The sequence below is a fragment of the Acanthochromis polyacanthus genome, chromosome 15 (assembly GCF_021347895.1).
Source record: "Acanthochromis polyacanthus isolate Apoly-LR-REF ecotype Palm Island chromosome 15, KAUST_Apoly_ChrSc, whole genome shotgun sequence".
Lineage (NCBI taxonomy): Eukaryota > Metazoa > Chordata > Actinopteri > Pomacentridae > Acanthochromis > Acanthochromis polyacanthus.
This window is the reverse complement of record NC_067127.1, coordinates 14944007-14962603: the sequence shown is the minus strand read 5'-3', so window position 1 is coordinate 14962603 and position 18597 is coordinate 14944007. Positions and strand designations below refer to the sequence as shown.

The following is an 18597-nucleotide window of genomic DNA, read 5'->3' as shown; positions in this document are numbered from 1 at the left end:
AAGTCCCTGTCATTATTGCTATACTACACTTGTCCCTCTGTCACTACAACATATGAGTCCACTACATACATCCCTCTGACACTATTACATAAAATTGTATTGCACATTTTCAATTTTCACTATTGCACATATCCCTGTCTACATTACACATAATTACCCTATTCATGTCCCTTTTAACAGTATTGCACATGTCCTATTATCACAATCACTCATGATCCTTTAACATTATCACATATGACTGTATTGCACAAAGTCCATGTCTACAAATTTAAAACAAATTACAGAGTCCTCAAGAACAAGCCCGATCAACGGGCAAACAAATGTACACAGTGTTTTGATAACAGCTCTGATTTTCCAACAGCCATGCTTTGAGATGTATGAGGTGAGATGTGGCTGTTCACGAACTGCACTTAGTATAGTTTTCCAGGTTTGTAATGCATGAAAAGAGAATGTAGACTGCTCAAGAGCACTTCTAATAAAAGGTACTATGCAACTACACCTAGAGCCTGCTCTGGTTGATCTGCTGGAATTTTTTTTTTAATAATCTCTTATAGCAGAGGCGGAGCCGAGCCATGGCAAATTTTGTAAACCAAACAGAAACAGCACATTTTACAATGTTATCCAAGTTTAATTGCTCATAATCATCACATCAAAATTATTCCAAATAAATTTAAAATTGGACAGTTTAAATTTCATCCTATGAATAATCTTCCTCACCTGTTGTTTGAAATGAAGTTGTGAGTCTAAGATAATTCCTCAGTATATAATTCTTCTACAACCTTACCTGTCTGGCCTTCTACAGAGATATTAGGATTGATTTCGCCACTTGTCTTGTTGAGATGTAATTGAGAGCTATCAAGCCATTTCAAGACATGACCCACAACAGCTGTCAGCTCCTGGGCAACTTGCTTTTTGGCTTTGGGTGAACATACAAAACTGCATCGTCAGCATACATTTGACAGACTACATTTGGTGGACAACAACTTGGTAGATCATTTATAAATACACTGAAAAGCTGTGGCCCCAGCACCGACCCTTGTGGTACTCCAAGATAGTTGTCACGGTGAAACTATTTTACACTCTGTACCCTAACACACTAAAGAAATACAGGAATTAGTCCAATTCAAGGCATTCACTAAAAGACTAAAATGGGGTAGTTTGGGCAACAATATCCGGTGGTTCACAGTATCAAATGCTTTCCTAAGATTAATAAAAAACAGTCCCAAAAACACCCCTGTGTCCAACCTGGATTGTAAAATTTTCCACAAAATAGTCAACAGCAATCTCAGTGGCAAGATACTTTCTAAAACCAAATTGCATTTGGTGCAAATTGTATGGAGTGGTATTTAGGTGCTTTATGATCTGCTCAGCAACTACTTTTTTTCATTATCTTGGAAACTGCAGGAAGTATATTTATAGTGTGTGTGTGTGTGTGTGTGTGTGTGTGTGTGTGTGCGTGCGCACTGTAGACGGCACAGATCAGTAACAAGAGGCCTCTGATGAACAGAGCAGCGGGGTTGGGACTTATTAATTACCCCTAAACAGAGTGTGGTGTGAAGTAAACATTGCCAGTGGGACACTGGTCAAGAGAGGTGTGATGGTCCAATGACATCAGCAGGACTCTGGGAAACTGAGTTCATCTCATTGTGTTCAGGCTGCTGTAACACACTGCTGCTACAGATCAACCCTGAAAGTTGAAGCCTTCTCAATACATAAATACAGAAGCAAAAGTAAAGCATTAAAAAATAACATGAAAAAAATACAATAGGACCATAAAGCGGTTATTTATAACAAGACATACATCACCTACACCATAGATTTAGCCCAATAAATGCATGTAAAAGCTTTTTGTGGAACTACAGGCTAGAACACAATCTTTGCACAAACACACCCCCTTGTACATGTACAGACAAACTAATTTATGTAAGCCAATGTTGTCCATCACATGATAAGTGAGAACGAGACTGGCTGCAGGGACTGCTCCAAGGAAGCAATGGTTGCTTCTGTGGTGGTCACATGATGACAGGTCCTGCTGCCGCTGCTGCACTTGTAACAAATATAACACAGTGTGATCTCTGGAAAGTGTCAACAAAAATGAACAAAGAGATACATATTTAGAATACCGGGGCCAGCATAGACAGGAACGGTCCAGCTTCATTCATACAATGGGAGAAATGTGTAAACTATATCTACAAGTCAGATAAACTGATTCCGTCCTTCATCCTCGATACAGCAGCTGTGAGATCTGAGTGGATACAGTCAACTGAGAGCAAGCGACACAGAGGCTTCAGAGTGGTGCCAACGTGTCTGGTCGAACAGAGGAAGCAGACTTAGTGATATTACTGATGTGATGTAAAGATCAACCCAGACAGCGAGACATGCGACATGATTATGGAGCTGTCAAGCTGATTACTGACGTTTTCACTCCCAGTCTGGTTGCCTCTTGCTCAGCTCTGAGCTGAAAGGCTGATCAATTCCAAAAGTGTATAAAACGTAGTCTAACAACTTCATGAATACCAACTCAGAAACTATTTTTTATTTTTACATGCATAGTAGGAGAGCGTACAGCCTGTACACAGATTTTGATGTGTAAAATTTGTGGAGTTTTTTTGACAAAACATCATATATGTTAAGATCCCCTTTGGTAAACATGGGTTTTTACCTCATTAGCATGTCCATATGGTGTTTTTTTATATGGTAGAAGACATAAAATGAGCAAAATAAGCACTCATGCCATGCCTGAACATTTCCACCTTGAAGCTTCAGTGTACTGATGACAGTGTCAAAAACACTGATTCACACTTCTTGTGGTTTCATATGTAACAAAGCTAAAGAACCAATCCGGTCAACTTGCAGGGTGGAGCTTTCTGTATCATTATTCTTCAGCAGAATCAGTTTCAACATTGATGCCTGAATTATTCCAGAATTACAATTTGTCCATGAGTAGTGTAGATTAGTTTTGTAGTGTTTGAAGGTGACCTGGTGTGCTTGAGCTACCGAAAAAACAAAGTACTCTGGCTTGGTGGTCCCCAACTCTATCCCCCTCATCTCTCTACCTTTTTTTTTTCTAATAAATGAAATAACCCTCTGAACCCCAGGCAGCTTCTGGGTGTTTTCTCATTTGTGTGTGTGTGTGTGTGTGTGTGTGTGTGTGTGTGTGTGTGTGTGTGTGTGTGTACGTGTTGATACATACCGGTGGGGACTTTAACCTGAGTATTTGTTATATCGGTGGGGACTCGTCTCATGGTGGGGACCTAAAATGAGGTCCCCACAGGTGGCAAGTGTTTTCTTGGCCATGTTGTTGTTACCAAAAATGTAAAAGTGGAAAAACATTTCTTTAGGGTTAGGCATTGTTTTGGTATTGGTTAAGGTTAGGGTTAGGGGTTAGATATGAATGGGAGTCAATGGTAAGTCCCCACGGGAATGGCAGACCTGAGCTGTGTGTGTGTGTGTGTGTGTGTGTGTGTGTGTGTGTGTGTGTGTGTGTGTGTGTGTGTGTGTGTGTGTGTGTGTGTGTGTGTGTGTGCTCAGGTGCTGGCTATACTTATGGGGACCAAATGTCCCCACAACTGTAGGAAAACCGAAAAAAATGTCACTTGTGGGGACCTCATTTTGGTCCCCACAAGTTTAAACAGTGTTTTCTTGGCCATGTTGTTGTTACTGAAAAAAGTAAAAGTGCAAAAACGTTTCTTTAGGGTTAGGCATCGTTTTGGTTAGGGTTAAGGTTAGGGTTAGGGTAAGGGTTAGATATGAATGGGAGTCAATGGTATGTCCCCACAATGATAGAAAATCACAGTATGTGTGTGTGTGTGTGTGTGCTCCTCATTTTCACTCACTGTGAGCTCATTTTTCACTGCAATAGAAAGTCTTGCACCTCTACGGAAACAGCACAACTATGGCTGGAAATAAAGAGGACTCAAAGATGTATTTTGTGCAGTATGAGAGTTACATTGCCACAACTCATTAAAAAAGAAAATCAAGTTAAAAAAAGACATAGTTGACAGGTATCATAGTTGACATTTTTGCTGTCTAAAATCAACATGGCCGCTTATAACCAACCACCATGTGATATTTTTAGACAAAGATTCTTCAAAAATATTACATATACAATTGAATGAAATTGAAATTAAAAGTTATTTATAAAGATATTGTAGTAAACCTGTTGAAATGTGATATATCCATATTTGACTCATACACTACTTTATATTAAATAACTCAGAAAGCCTCAGAGTCTTGCCAGTCTTTTCTTCAGGAGGAAATGACATCATGTGGAGCAGGTCATGTGATCTGGAATAAACACACTTCCTTGAGAGGTGTTTTGTTAACGGGTAACTTAGCTGAAAGTGATTCCTCGGACACAGATAGAATTTATTTTCTCTATAAATCTGATACATTGAAAAAAAATGAAGTATCTGTCATGATTATTTCAACTTAATAAAAGTAATAGAATCAAAAGAATTCTTGAATAAGCTCATATTACTATTGTTTAGCTGATTAGAAGGTGGCTGTTATTAAATTCGGACGGTTAGTTGACATTTTAGTGATATCCAGTCATTTTTATTAACAAGTGATTTTTTCCATCATGGAATTTGTAAAGAAGTGATCATAATGAACAAAAAAAAAATGCTTTTTCTTCCTTTTAATAAAAAATTAAGCAAGATATATCCCATGGACTTCAAAAGTCCCTCAATTATATATTGACCCAACTGTTCATTTCTACAGGATAAAAGACATTCTCTCCATCTCAAACTCACTTTTGTATCAGTCTAATAATATGGTGTTGTATTGTTCCTGCTCCTCCACTCTGTTTCTACATCCAACAACCATTTCACAGGAAGCTTTATATCTAGAAGAGGATGACTAATATACTGCAGTTTGCATCATTGTTAACCCCCTTCCGAAACATGCTAAGGCACTTAAAACAGTAAGTGGTTAGCACACTCTTCCGGACAACATCAGAATCCAATTTGAAATTTGAAACATACAATCTATCAACATGCTTTCTGTTTTTTTCTACCAGTTGCATGTTAAGGAAGAATTTTAAATCAATCATCTCGTAGTTTCTGCACAATTTTGTCCACTGTGATGGGGTACCTGACTCCAGCAAGTTTTGAATTCATCCAAAGTGATTTTCCAGCTAATAAAACTAAAATAAAAGGTAATCAGCGGCTGAATAAAAAGGAGTTCGACACCAATTAGAAATATTAAAAGCTAAAATGTGTTTTAAAAAAATTGCAGAAAACAAAATAGTTTGTATAATTCTTTAAAATATCGATTTCTCTGAAAGTATGGGAAAACTGGACTTGCTATTTCAGAGATAAAAAGACAGAAAAATCTCCGGGATTAAGTTTTGTCAATCAGCATAGTGCTTTGCACAGACTTCAACTGCTCTGATCTGAACTACACGGGTTAAATCAGGTATTCCTACTTGGCGCCAGGGAGAAATATTAACATGACGCCGTCTATTTGATATCTGTCAACCTAAACACACACACACACACACACACACACACACACACACACACACACTTATATACACACACACACACACACACACACACACACACACACACACACACACTTATATACACACACACACACACACACACACACACACTTATATACACAGTATACAGGAAACTGTTTCAAACACAGGCTCAGACTTGAGAAATTACCGTCTCTACATGGCGGCAACAAACACTACGCTCTGTAGACCTCACGCAAAAAGCAGCTCCAAAATGTGACAAATCCATCCTCTGCCAGTTTCCTCCTTCAACACACCCACACCCTGAGCCAGCACAACCCCTACCCCTGCCACCACCACCATCCTCCACGCCCCTCCCATGGGCCCCCTTCAGCCGGCTGCATGTCTCTGGAGGTCGCCTCTGACGTCAGCAGCTCGACTGGGCAGAGTGCCAGCCCTGTGGGCCCTTGATGGATGCGGTTGGTCTGAGAAACAGTCCGCTGTGTGTGGAGTACACGGCACAAACTCAGCCCGGGCCGCTCAAACACATCTAATGACCCGTAAAGACCCGACAGGCCCGTTCCCTCTCCCTTTCTTCTGTCTATCACATACACACCGACGATTAAAGCAGACATATGTGAAGATGAGTGATTTGTACTGCAAACGGCCGGGATAATAAACAGAACCCGCAGAGGCACACTCCACCTCGGCTCTGGTTATCCAACTGGTCTTTAAGCAAACTGGTTTCAGTCTTTCAGGGCAATAAAAAGCAAATGACTGACGTGGTTGCAGATAAGCGGGGCAGCCTGTATTTGTGGTTGAATTACAGCGAACTCATATGGAATTACACAAGTAAAACCATTTAACCAAAGCGCATTCTTTTTCAGAAATTACAACTCTGTCAAAAAACACTGAAATCTGCTGACCCAATCATTATGTCACAGTGGTCCAGAGAGCTGCAGCAGAGTGTGTGTCTGCGCATTTGTGTGTCTGCGTGTGCGACTTACCTGCAGGCTTGCTGCTGGTCTTCCTCTTCAGCCATCTGTCCAACGTCTCCGCACTCACACTCTCCAACACAAAGTCGTCCAGCATCTGCGGGTGCAGCGAGAGGTAGGCCTTCACTTTCTCATCTGTCAAGCCTGAAGAGCACAGAAACAGAACATGTATTGGTTCTTGAGTTACACCATATGACTAAGCAAATCGTGAAAATAAAAATAGAAAAATACTACAGAAAGATGTCGCACCGGTGTACGGAAACGCTAGAAGAGTCGGCAGGAGAGAAGGCATAAGAGGATGGGAATTAGGTCTCACTTGGGCGCACAGTGATCCCAAAGGTCACCCAAACAAATGCATGGGCTTGAAACAGCCGAAGGTCATTTCTTTCTCTTTGCTGCGAGGTGAGAGCGGCAGCAGCGTGTAGATTCAAGCTTAAGTTCTCAGATAGCCGGGTTAGCTCACTTATGTTTACTGTAAAGCTGTATCTCCAGGGATAGGAGCCCCCAACAGAGGCAGCAGGATAAAGGAGGACTCCATTGTGCTTAATAGGCAATTAGGTTCTTGAGAGCTCGCTAAGTGCTGCTGTTTACTGTCTTTGTTGTCAGGGAAAAAAGCCATTTGCCAGACCATGGTTGAGGGAAAGTTGTTTTTAATACACCCGCTGGCGTCTGCGAGGCATTCATGATGCATTCGAAACCATCATGTTTAGGTCACTCACACAAATGGAGTGTGTGTCTAAAACAAAGAATTGTAACTGTCTGCGTTCAGTCATGAGACGTCATCATGAGTGAACTCAATGCTGGGCTGAAATACCATAAAAAGTAATAATTCCTGGAAAAGACAACCAAATCGTACAGTGCGGCTGTGCTGAATTTACATTTTATGGTGAGATACACAGTCATTATACGTGTCATCAGATTATAGTAGAAACGCAGCTCTGATCGTTTCTAAACCGCTTTGTCACGAAATGCGTGGCTATCGGCAGCTTCTGTGTGTCTACACATCCAGTAGGATCACGAGAGGAGATGCAGCTGGAACGCATGTGTTCTTCCACCGCTCGCACACACACGAATGGCATGAAAAAAAATCATGGAGCGGGGTTGTCTGTCAGATATCCTGTATGCATATCAGGGTAGTGAATGGACAGAGACACTCGGGGACGACACAGGGTTGGTGGCAGAGACTAAATTAAACCAGACGCAGGAGATAAAAGCACAAAATTCATCTTCAGCTGCAGGTAACATGATAAATATCCACAAAAAGGTGCTTAAAACTTACAGTTGAGGAATTACTCTTAATTTCATTTTCAATTCAAAGCACTACTAAACCCTCGGAGCTGCCACTTCCACCCTTTGATCTATTCCCCCAGAACAGATCATTTGATCTTCAGCTACGATGGATCATCTGCTCAGAATGTGCGTATAGGTCGAGCAGGCTTGTGGTTGCAAGCAAATAAGGCAAACAGAGGTGGGGGTAAGTTAACGGGGCGGAGGACGCTGCGGTCTGACGCTGTCCAGACACGAGACACAGCTCTTCAGGAGCGGAACGCCTCACGAGACTCCTGGCCGGCTCTGACGCACATCGGCAGACAGCTTAATAAATCAGAAAAAGTTAAGGGGGTGGGGGGTGAAGGGAGCTGCAGGGGACAGAAAGACACACACACACACACACACACACACACACAGGGAGGACTAAAATGGGAGTTGTGCAAAAGACCCTTACGACTTTGTCCTATTTGAAACACAAAGAGCGCCCTGTGATTAGTGACACGACAAAAAAATAAAAGAAAAAGAAAAACAAGGCCGCTGTATAAATTTATGAATACAAGTTTTGTGTCAAAGCCCCCTGAAAATTTAGCAATCATATGTATGGTCAAAAATAGTCAAATGTCCTATTTCCGAGGGGAAAGAACAAACCGCAGTGATAAGAATGTTGCGATGGTCGTACAATGGCTAATAAAATAGCATTCTGGGTACATCACTGTTTTTGATGATATTCGCAACAGATTCTTTGACCTCAAACTCGGCCATGAATCTTTTTCCTCTGGCTGCTGAACTTTTCAGAAGTGAAGTGAAACATCATCAAGAGTAAGGCGTGCAAATACAGTATATCTGTCAGCTACTCTACATCAGGCCAGTATTTGCTTAAAGAACAATGCTGGCTATATTCTGTATTCTTTATTTTTGTTACTCTAACCAAATTACATGAAAAGACTAAAATGAACTGTTACATTCTGTCTCTCTGCTTTTTGTCGCCTTAACTTGTTTGTGGGGTAAACTCTGGGCCTGTTTGTTCCAACTGAAGGCATAAATCAGAAAAACGTGGTCGAAACACATGAGCTTCATGAAAAAAAATCCTGAATAATGTTCTGCAATAACTGGGCACTGTAGCTTTTCTCAAACATTATTTAAACAGGAGTGAATACTGCTTTTGTTGAGGTCTATTTTCAGCAGCGGACTAATATACAATTGATTCTCTGGTGACTCTTCACTAGAGCATCAACTGTTCTCCACAAGATTACATTTACAGAAAACTATAGTGAAGTAGTTTTCAGGAAAATGTATTTTGTTTTGGGTCTGTTTGTTTGACACATATCACACATCAGTTTCTAATCAACGAAACTTTGTCTTTCAATAAAAATTCACTGGAAAAATTTGCTATAGAGACCACAACTGTTTTAGTATCAGGTTGTAAACATGTTTATTTCTGCTGTAAAGTTCAACATTTTAACACAGGGGTCCGTGGGGATTGATCCGCTTTCGGAGCCAGTCTCAAGTGGTAAGTTGAGGAACTGCGCTTGATATAATTTTTCTAGCCCCACATGTTACTCTTTGGGAATAAGTTAGAATATATCAGGAATCAGATACATACACAATACCAGTAGGTTGGATAATTTCACTGCCGATTTTGGTCCTTCTACAGTGTTTTCTAAAATTAAATAGAAAAGACTATCCCTAACATTTGACAGTGTAATACAATATTATGACGAATGAGCTCAGTGTGGCTCAACTGTCTCTAGAATAAATGGAAGAGAAGATGTTTGGAGTTATGCAGGTCCTTTAAAACTATTTTTTTGCTTAAATAAGTAGCTACACATACAATAAAGCAGTGTTTGCATCTGCTCGAAGCATCGCTGTTAGTTCAGGTAAACTCCACTGGTGGCGGCTCCATACATTAAATGCATTTATGTGGATCTGAAAGAACAAATCACTGGTGTATTGGAAAAAGCCAAAAATGTTAATATCGTCAATCTCTCTTAAAGCGCTCTGGAAAAAGCAGCCAGAGGAATGACTGGTTTGACCCGACAGCCGCTATATTGCAGCTTGATGGTGATTGATGGCACTTTTTTCCCGAACATTCCTGCTACTTTCTGCCGACCTTACAGGCTTTCCCTCTGATTCCCTCTGAAGTCTTTAGAGCCACAGCTCAAACTAATGTGACCGCAGTGACACTCAGAGCTGTGGGATATGCGTCAGTGTCCTGGGCCTGCGACTACGGCGGCTAATGAAAGGTGCAGCCAGATCTGTCCCACATGCTGTGGTCCAGGATGGTTCTCCCCACTGGGAACCACATGTGCTCACTCAATCAGAAGGGAGAGAGGTCGCTGTGGTAGAAGCACTAGTTTGATCCCGTTTTTTTCTATTTTATTTAGTCAAACCTCAGTGAAATTTTCCTTCCCACTGGGGCCAACACTGCTCAAGACAACAGCGTCATCATGATAAGCACGCTAGTGAACACAATCATGGAAAAGCATGTCTGACATGTGGACGATAAATAACCTAAAATACACAAACAAGATCCATCTAAAAGGCTGTTATTAGATATTATCACATTTGACATTTTTCAGTGTCTGCAGTCTGAACATGAACCTTCTGTCAAAGATTTTCAGTCAACAATGGCGGAAGAAACGTTAGAATAGATTACTTAAATAAACTTAACATTACATTAAAGCAAGAATTTAGGTTAAATAAAAACTATTTTATTCAAATCCTACATAAGTCAAAGCGTGTATTGTCAACAAAATATATTTTACATGTTGCAAGTAGAAGTACTAATGACCTACATTTTCATGTGCGATGTATACAGGTTGGATTTTAGCGTTGCTTGCGGAGATGGATCTAGTTTATTTACTTCTTATAAAGTTAGTTCAGTGGTTCCCAACTAAAGAGTCAGGCACAGCCAAAAGTTACAAGATTAATCTGTGAGATGAACTTCAGACAGAAGGAATAAACAATGATTTGTTTTACAGATTAGAATTTAGATTTTGGATTTTTCCACTTGTTATCGAAATTCAACCACATGGCAAAAAAAAAAAAAAAATGTCTTTAGACAACCTAAATGGATATGATTAGCCACACTAGACACTGCTGCCGGGTTAGTAAGAGCCGAAATAGTTGTGAACCATTGCTTTAAAGCTGCAGTGGACACAAGTCCTGAAGAAGCAAAAAAAAGTTATTGCTAGAATTTGCGCATACAATCCTCCTGTCAGTCCCAAGCCTATCTGTCCAGAGGAACAAAACTTAAATTAGACACCGGTTTCGAACTCTGCTGTCTTGAATGAAAGACTTCTCTTCAACCCACTCTCACCACTGATATATATTTTTGCTTTTGTTGCCTTAATTAGATAGGTTTATTCGAGAGGCAGACAGGAAAGAATTGGGGGGGGGCGGCAGCAGAGGGCTGTGATCTGGAATCAAACCCAGGTCACCGCATGGGGTACTGTAGCCCCTGTTCATGGGTCAGCCGCTCAACCAGTTGAGCACACTGGGCACTCTCACCACTGATATTGTTGCTCTTTATATTCTCTCATTTGATCAGGGTCAAACAGCCCAGTGATTGGAGTCTTGAAACCAAACGAAGCCAAGAGGAGGTGCAGACATCTAGTTTCCTCTAAATTAAAAACACTAAAAGGAATTATGGAATTTTTGCACAGTGACACCAAAAAACAGCACCACTTTAACAGTATGTTGTATATTAATGCTATATTATAAAATCTCGATTTGGTGATAAATGCAGCAGAGTAAAAAGTACAACATTTTCCTCTGACAGCAGACCTCAAAAAAGTACCAGAGTAAAACCATTTTGCATATTTATGATTAAATCAGTGAATTGAAGTTGCCTATTCAGACAAATATATAGGCGGGAAGCAGTTTGTTGTGCAGCATGTTTGTGAGTGGCTGAAGCCCAGTTGGCAGAGATTTTGATGACTGACTCAGACTTGGGCTTCCTGTGTAAAAACTGCAGCCTGAGTTCATGCAGTGAGGTATTGTTGCATAACACTTATCTTGACACCACACCCTGGGACTGCGAAGGGAAGGCCAAACCAGTCACAGTCTGTCTGGGTCTTTGCACTCCAGCTTTCACGATGAAACGCTCCTATTTGACGGGACATATGTTTACAAACAGCATAAGCTGGGTAATTTATATATTCTCAGTTTGTCGTATTAATAAGGAATTTTGGGCGTCAGAACAGCCTGAAACAGCTTCAAAACAGTAAATTCTTGGAAGTTAAATTTCAAGTTTATGAGCATTTTTATTAAGGAAATCAATCTGGCACGCTCTGATTTTATATGGAAAAGTTAATGGCTTGCTGAGATGCAGTAAACTGCAATTCGTTCCATCTTATAATAAAATCCACTATCAGTAAATATTTTCTTCATGCTCTGTATTAGTACGGCAACTGTAAAGTGTAGAAACAAATATTAGTAGTAATGAAAACTGACAGAGAGTGGGTTATCATGCCCACTAAAAGACAAAAGCTTGGACACAGCTCCTCATTCAGTGGTTTTTATTTAATTTTTTCTACAATTCAATTCACTTTCTGAAGACTAATACTGAAGACATCAAAGCTATAAAAGAATACATCTGGAATTATTTTGTAAAAAAGTGTTAATCTTCAGTATTATCTACAATGTAGAAAACAATACATATAGAAAGCATTGAATGAGAAGGTGTGTCCAAACATTTGGCTTCTAGTGTATGGATCAGAAGTCATAATAAGACTTGATACACGTCAACAGTTATCAGTGAGGGAAAGGACCCAGATTATTTCTGATGCTACATCTGTGAAGAGGAAGCTCCTTCATTTCCTAAGAAAAGACACTGCTGTTGAGCAAGGCTTCATTTCTCTTTCTGTCTCTACAAGTCAGTCTTTTCTTTCATTTACGTTATATTTAAATTTATCCATGGGACCTCTTACTGCCGTAGTTTTGAAGCAGCATCACGCTTCATGTCACTTGGGTTTTCTTTTAAGAACTGAGGATCAGAAGATGTCTGCAACTGGTGATCAGCCTCCTCTTTAGCTATTTTTAACCAAAGCGATTTGGTTTTAAAATCTGAATTTCTCGCTAAAAGTGTGCACGATGAGAGAAGAACACATATTACCTTAAGCAGGCCCACAAGGATCTCACAGTACTTAAACCTCCCAAGCTCTACTTTAATTATCTATTGAACATTTGTAAGTTTTACATTATCTCATCATCTTACCTAAATGAGAAATGTTATTTAACCAACCAGCAAGTTGCAAGTCTTTTTATTCTTTCTTTTCCCTTTGCTTTAGTAATTTAACTCAATGTCATTTAAACAGATGGTCGGCCCTCAAGGATCTCTGGAGTGTAAACAGAGGCTGAATGAATGGACAAACTACAGATTTTTATCACCAGTTCTTAACTCATCACTATATATTCTTTAATTCACTGACTAATCATTTACTTTATAAAATGGCAGAAAATATGCATTAGAATTTTCTAAAATGAATATGGTATTTTCAGATTTTTTTTATCAACTTTTTGAAGATTTTGGACTACAGGGGTTGAACTTATCACCATGTGACAGTGATGTGCTGCTACACATTAGGACACTGACATCTGGGTTGGGTGGAGTTAAAGGTGCAACAGAGCACTGAGCCTCTGAGCAAACATCAGTGAGGCAGGGTGTGGTCAGCCTGATATTAGGTCCTTCTTTAAACAGTTAAGAGAAATAAACGGCCATAAGCTGTGCCGACTGAACTCACTGCTGCATCTGCCACAGCTCAGAAAATTTATGTTGCACTACGGAATATGTGCATGTTGTTTTTTTATTATATTTCATTTTTTCATAAACCTCAGTGGTATTAATAATCTTTATTTGAAAGTGTAAATGTGAGGGATTGTCCATCTTCCCTCACTGATCAGGTGTGATTGGCTGGGTTACTCCATGGAGGCGTGCCCATGTGAGTGCAGTCCAGGTGCTGTTCATCTCCCCTGATTGGACTGAGCCAAGTGGCCTCATGGGAGGGGAGGTTGGGCTGGGGAAAATGTATTGTAGTGGGTAATTAATGTAACTTAAAGGGGTAGTTTTTAGTGTACATATGAGTTTGGAAACTGTAATGTGTTTTGTTAATAATAAATAGGCATATTTTGGATATAAATTGTAATATATTGTAAGTAATTCTGCTGCACTGCTCCTTGAATTCTACCTGTCAATGGGGCATAGTGGTTTAAGCTCACCTATATATTGGGTGTGAGGGGATTTTGAGGTGGGCCTGTTCTGTGTGCTGGGGAAATGCTGTCGGACTGCTTCGTGATGTGCTGGTGAATAAATATGAAGATCTGCATCCTCTGCAAGTTTCACCTTATTCTTTTCCACCATCTCAGCTGCAATAGCCATCCCGGGCAAGTAAGAGCCTCTTTTACCACCTGAATCTTACAGTAATTGGCAAAATAAACCCAAGACAATCATCCACAATACAATTAATAGGCTGTGTTGAGCTTAAACGCAGAACAATATTAAATTATTAATGTAGTTTAAGCTACATTTTGCCCTGAATTTATCCTGTCAGGTTAATTCAGGCAAACCGCCTTCCCAGAAAGCTTCCATAAATAGAACTGTTAGGTTGAGGGCAGAGCTGGTTTGCTGTTAAAGATTGCTGGGTGTTAAACAACAGGAGGAAAAGGCAGTTTAATAAGGTTTCTCAGTTGAGAGAAGTTAATGGAAGAAATGTGGTTACTGTAGTTAAGGTTGACTTTATTTGACCCATGTTGTTATTTAGGTTAATCAGTATTTTACGCTAAAATGGGGACTTGTAAATGGATAAATGTGCAAGATTTTAATTTTTATATATGTACTGTTCTGCTGCAAGAATTAGACAAAATTACAAGCTCTATAAAATGAGGATTGGTAGAATTCCCGAAGGGACTGCCAAAGAAAAGTATTTAACAAGAAACTGACAAATGCAGATAAAGGATCATTTGCACAGCTGCTAAGAACAACAAGCAGCTCCACCCTATCTCCATCACTCATCTCTGTTTCCCATGATGAAGCAGTTAGCTATCTGTGTGACAGCGGCTGAACCGAAATGAACGTGTGTCTTCAGCACTCCTGTCAGACGATGATGAGCGGCAATGTCAACAGCAGAGGCCGAACCCCGGCAGTGCCGACGTTTAGCGAGCAAGATGTTCCTCCTCTGCAACACATAGATGAAAAATGCACATGAGAGAAAAAGGGAAAAGACCACTTCTCTTGAAGCGCACTCCTTCTGGCAGAGAGTCAAGGGCAAGCTGCCAAGGTACTACTTTTCACTTTCCTGACATGAGGCTGAGGCAGGAAAGGGGGGAGGGAGGGGGCTGCTGGGTGCGTGCGTCAGCAGGTCCGCCTGGGACTCCCTTTGCCAGGAGGTGGGAAGAGCATGTGGTTCTTATCTTATCTATGAGAGGGCTGGAGCACTGTGTCCAACGCTGACATTCAGTGAGCGCCGAGCGCTGAAAACGAAAACGCTTCGACTCCTCACCTCATTTATTCATTGCCGCTGCACCTGGACGTGTGTGTGTGTACATATGCAGGTGAACACACACGTACATCCCCCCCACCCACACACACACACACACACATTCCACAGCAATCAAGGGTGAGGTGACAGGTAAGGCCAAATCAATAGTCAGTGAAAAGGTGTCAAAAAAAGAAAACTATTTCACTGTGGACTTGAACTGCATCACGTCCAGGGACACACCCCCACACAGTGAAAACAAACTCCACTGCACAAACATGTGAGCTCACACCTCACACTTTGTGTTTGAGAGAGAGACAGAGAGAAGAGATTTCCATGGAAATGTAATTTGCATTATTTCCACTTCCATGGTCCAGGTCATTAGACGTAAAGGGTAAGGGCTATAAATGGCAAACTGAGATGTAGATAAGGCATGTCCCTTGATCCACAGCAGAACAGCGTGGTCACAGGCAGGCTCAGTAACTGCATCTACAGGCAAACAGCTGGTCAGCCTTCACCTTCAACGCAAGATAGAAACTGAAAACTTTCTCTGAGGTGAAAGGAAACAGCCAGAAGTGGTGGATCACATGTCCTACAGCGCCACCAACAATGAGGCTTAACAGTACAGCTGGAGTTGCCGCTTTGGAGTCAGCATCCTGTCCGACCAGTGGTTTGATGCAGCCCCGCGTCTCCCCCTGAGCCACATCAGTAATCACGGGTCATGTTCCCCACTCCACATCTGGTCCGATGCTGAACTCTGCAGCCGCTCTGCAGAGGGGCCAGTGGGGACCCGATAATGAGAACCACAGATCCTTGTGTCTTCTCCAGTGCCGTGTTCTTTTATGAGCTTTGACACAAGGACAAGTTGTAAAGAAATCTACATGCATGTGGCCTTTTCCCATCCTCTCAGATACAAACCCATGACAAGCTGACGAGGGGTCAATGGACGCCTTGAGGAGAATGTCATCTGTTTCGCCGCTCAGATAATGCACTGTGCCCTGGCACCGATCCAGCCCCGCTCAGATCAGGACATGAAAAAAGGGGGTTCGAACTGCATAACAAGCTCATTTTCTTTGGCTTGGATTTCCTGAGAGTTTAAATCAACACCGGAGACAAATCACAAAGAGAGAAACCATTTGGCGTGTGCTTAGTCCAGTCTGGAATTATTTAGTCATTCAAATTTCAATCAGACTTAACTTTTCATTTTCCAATCATATCAAGCAGTCCGTGTATTTATATATTTAGTGCCAGTGCTGGGAGAAGTCCTGAGTGTGAGAGAGAAGGCATGCGGTGGGGCAGGAAATGTCCAACACGAGCGCGTCCTGCTTGACAATGCAGCCCTCTTCACTGAGTTAAGCAATCCGTCGGCAACCAATTGGGTTTGAAAATGCCTGAGAGATCACATTAGGGCTGACCTGGGCTGACCTCCCTCACTAACCAAAGTTATCCCTAAACGATGTGCACAAGCAGACATTTGCATATACAATTTCCTGAAAGGCCACAAACAGCTGTAATATCACAGAAGTCTTGACAAACTGGAATCTCTTTCTCCAGAGTGGACCGGTACCAGAGGATAGTAAACACACCACTGGCTGCCAGAAAACAAAATGACACTTTTTGCCACATCCACTGGCCTATGTTGGATCCATCTATCACATGTCTAATATTTGTAGAAAGCAGTCTGTGTAAATAGTGCAATAAAAACATACGGAGCACATGATGTCTCATTCTAGTTCGCAAACTGGAAGTGCTCATGTGTTTCTGTCACCTTCTAAACGCCTTGGATGAAGTGTAATCAAATTACTGCCTGATCCCGAACCTATCAAAAGAGAAACGTGTGGTGAGAAGGCAAACAGTTTGCCATGTTAATCCCACATTTAACCCAGATTAAATGACAGCTGTACAACATTTGAAAAAAACGAGCAGTAGGATAATTGAGAGCTATGATACTCAAACACACGCACAGCTACGACAGACAGAGACTCTGATAGACGCTGACAGACTTTTTCTCACTTCATTTTCTGAATGGCTTGTTTATGACTTTCTAAAAAATTATTCCAGCTCATCCTACAGTAGATACAACTTTAAGGTGCTCAACTCCGACACCCGCAGCCAACCCACATCCACTGTTGTTTTGTAAATTCAAAGAAGGCGGAAGCTTTGTGAAATCTGACATTCTTGTCCTTTTTTGGTCAGCGTGAGGGCAGGATACCTACATACTGTACCTCAATAATACATTCCATGACTGCAGTTTACTGCTATGTGTGTACTTTGGAAACCACTCGGCATCCCGGGCCTTGAACTGCTAACTTGTTATTACAGGGTTCCCACTAAAGGTCACTCGAGGTGCCACTGAGGCAACTGTAGCGGCTGACATTATTTATGAGCAACACTGGCCGTAAAAATTACAATAAATAAATTGCATAAATAATTTCTAAAGTTTCCACAGTAGTATTGCTAAGGTGGGATATCTGTCCCACGAGATGCTATGTAAATGAAGTTATAAATATTATTATTATTATTAGACAAGAACACACAATATAAAAAGAAAAAAATTGTAACAAATATTGTAAATTCCAAATTCATGGACAAGCTCAGGGACTATGTGTAGATTAAAGGTGAATATAGCAGATATTTATTGTAGTCACAGGAAATTATTTAGCTTTCTGCATATTTTCTCTCACCTGTCTTAAAAATTATTTTTTAAGTATACCTGCCTCTGATGACTATTATCCTACTGTGATGAAAATGAGCCAAATAACCAAAGCTGACATGAAACCACTAAATGTTTGACACAGGTTATTAATTTTAAAAAACTGTGAATATCATAAGTGAAAAAATAAAAGTTAAATATATTAATATAGCCTTCCAATATCAATCAGATATTTATTCCTGAAATCATGTTTCCAAAAGGTGTTTTTCAGATTTTCTGTAATATCTGGAGAAGTAAACAGTAGGCTACGCTATTTACTGTCTCTGTTCTCACTCCGGCTCCTGCTGCACACTTCGTGTCGCCTTTTCATGCTATGTCTCACTGCAGAACTGCTGACTGTCCCCTCTGTCACAGAGCAACTTGGATCCGGGCTGGGAGCGGTAACCACGCTCTGAATCTTATTGTAAATCTGCCGAGACACACGCTTCTTTACCCCCGAAACGCAGCCCTGCCTGGCCCTCCAACGGAGTCCCCACCTATCCAGTTCAGCTATCAATCTGTCATTCATAAAGTTGAGGAGACAAATGGGCAAACAACGTACGCCTGCAGGACCAGTGCAAATAAAACATCCCCAAATCAGCCCGTGTTTGGCGAATCTGCTTCATGAAGCGCTTTCTACTTTATGCGAAAAATTCCGTCAAGATCGTCCTCTACGCTTTGCAAGTGCTTGTCAAAAAAGAT

General features: G+C 40.9%; 1 protein-coding gene across 5 annotated transcripts in view; it reads right to left on the bottom strand.

The window, feature by feature from the left end:
* pde10a (phosphodiesterase 10A) overlaps positions 1 to 18597 on the bottom strand; it is a 63845-nt gene that overhangs the window by 22765 nt on the left and 22483 nt on the right. For all 5 annotated transcript variants that reach the window (XM_051959810.1, XM_051959811.1, XM_022192345.2 and 2 more), the window contains one exon: positions 6472 to 6603. In XM_051959810.1, coding sequence (XP_051815770.1) covers positions 6472 to 6603 — 132 coding nt within the window. The remainder of the gene's footprint in view (positions 1 to 6471; positions 6604 to 18597) is intronic.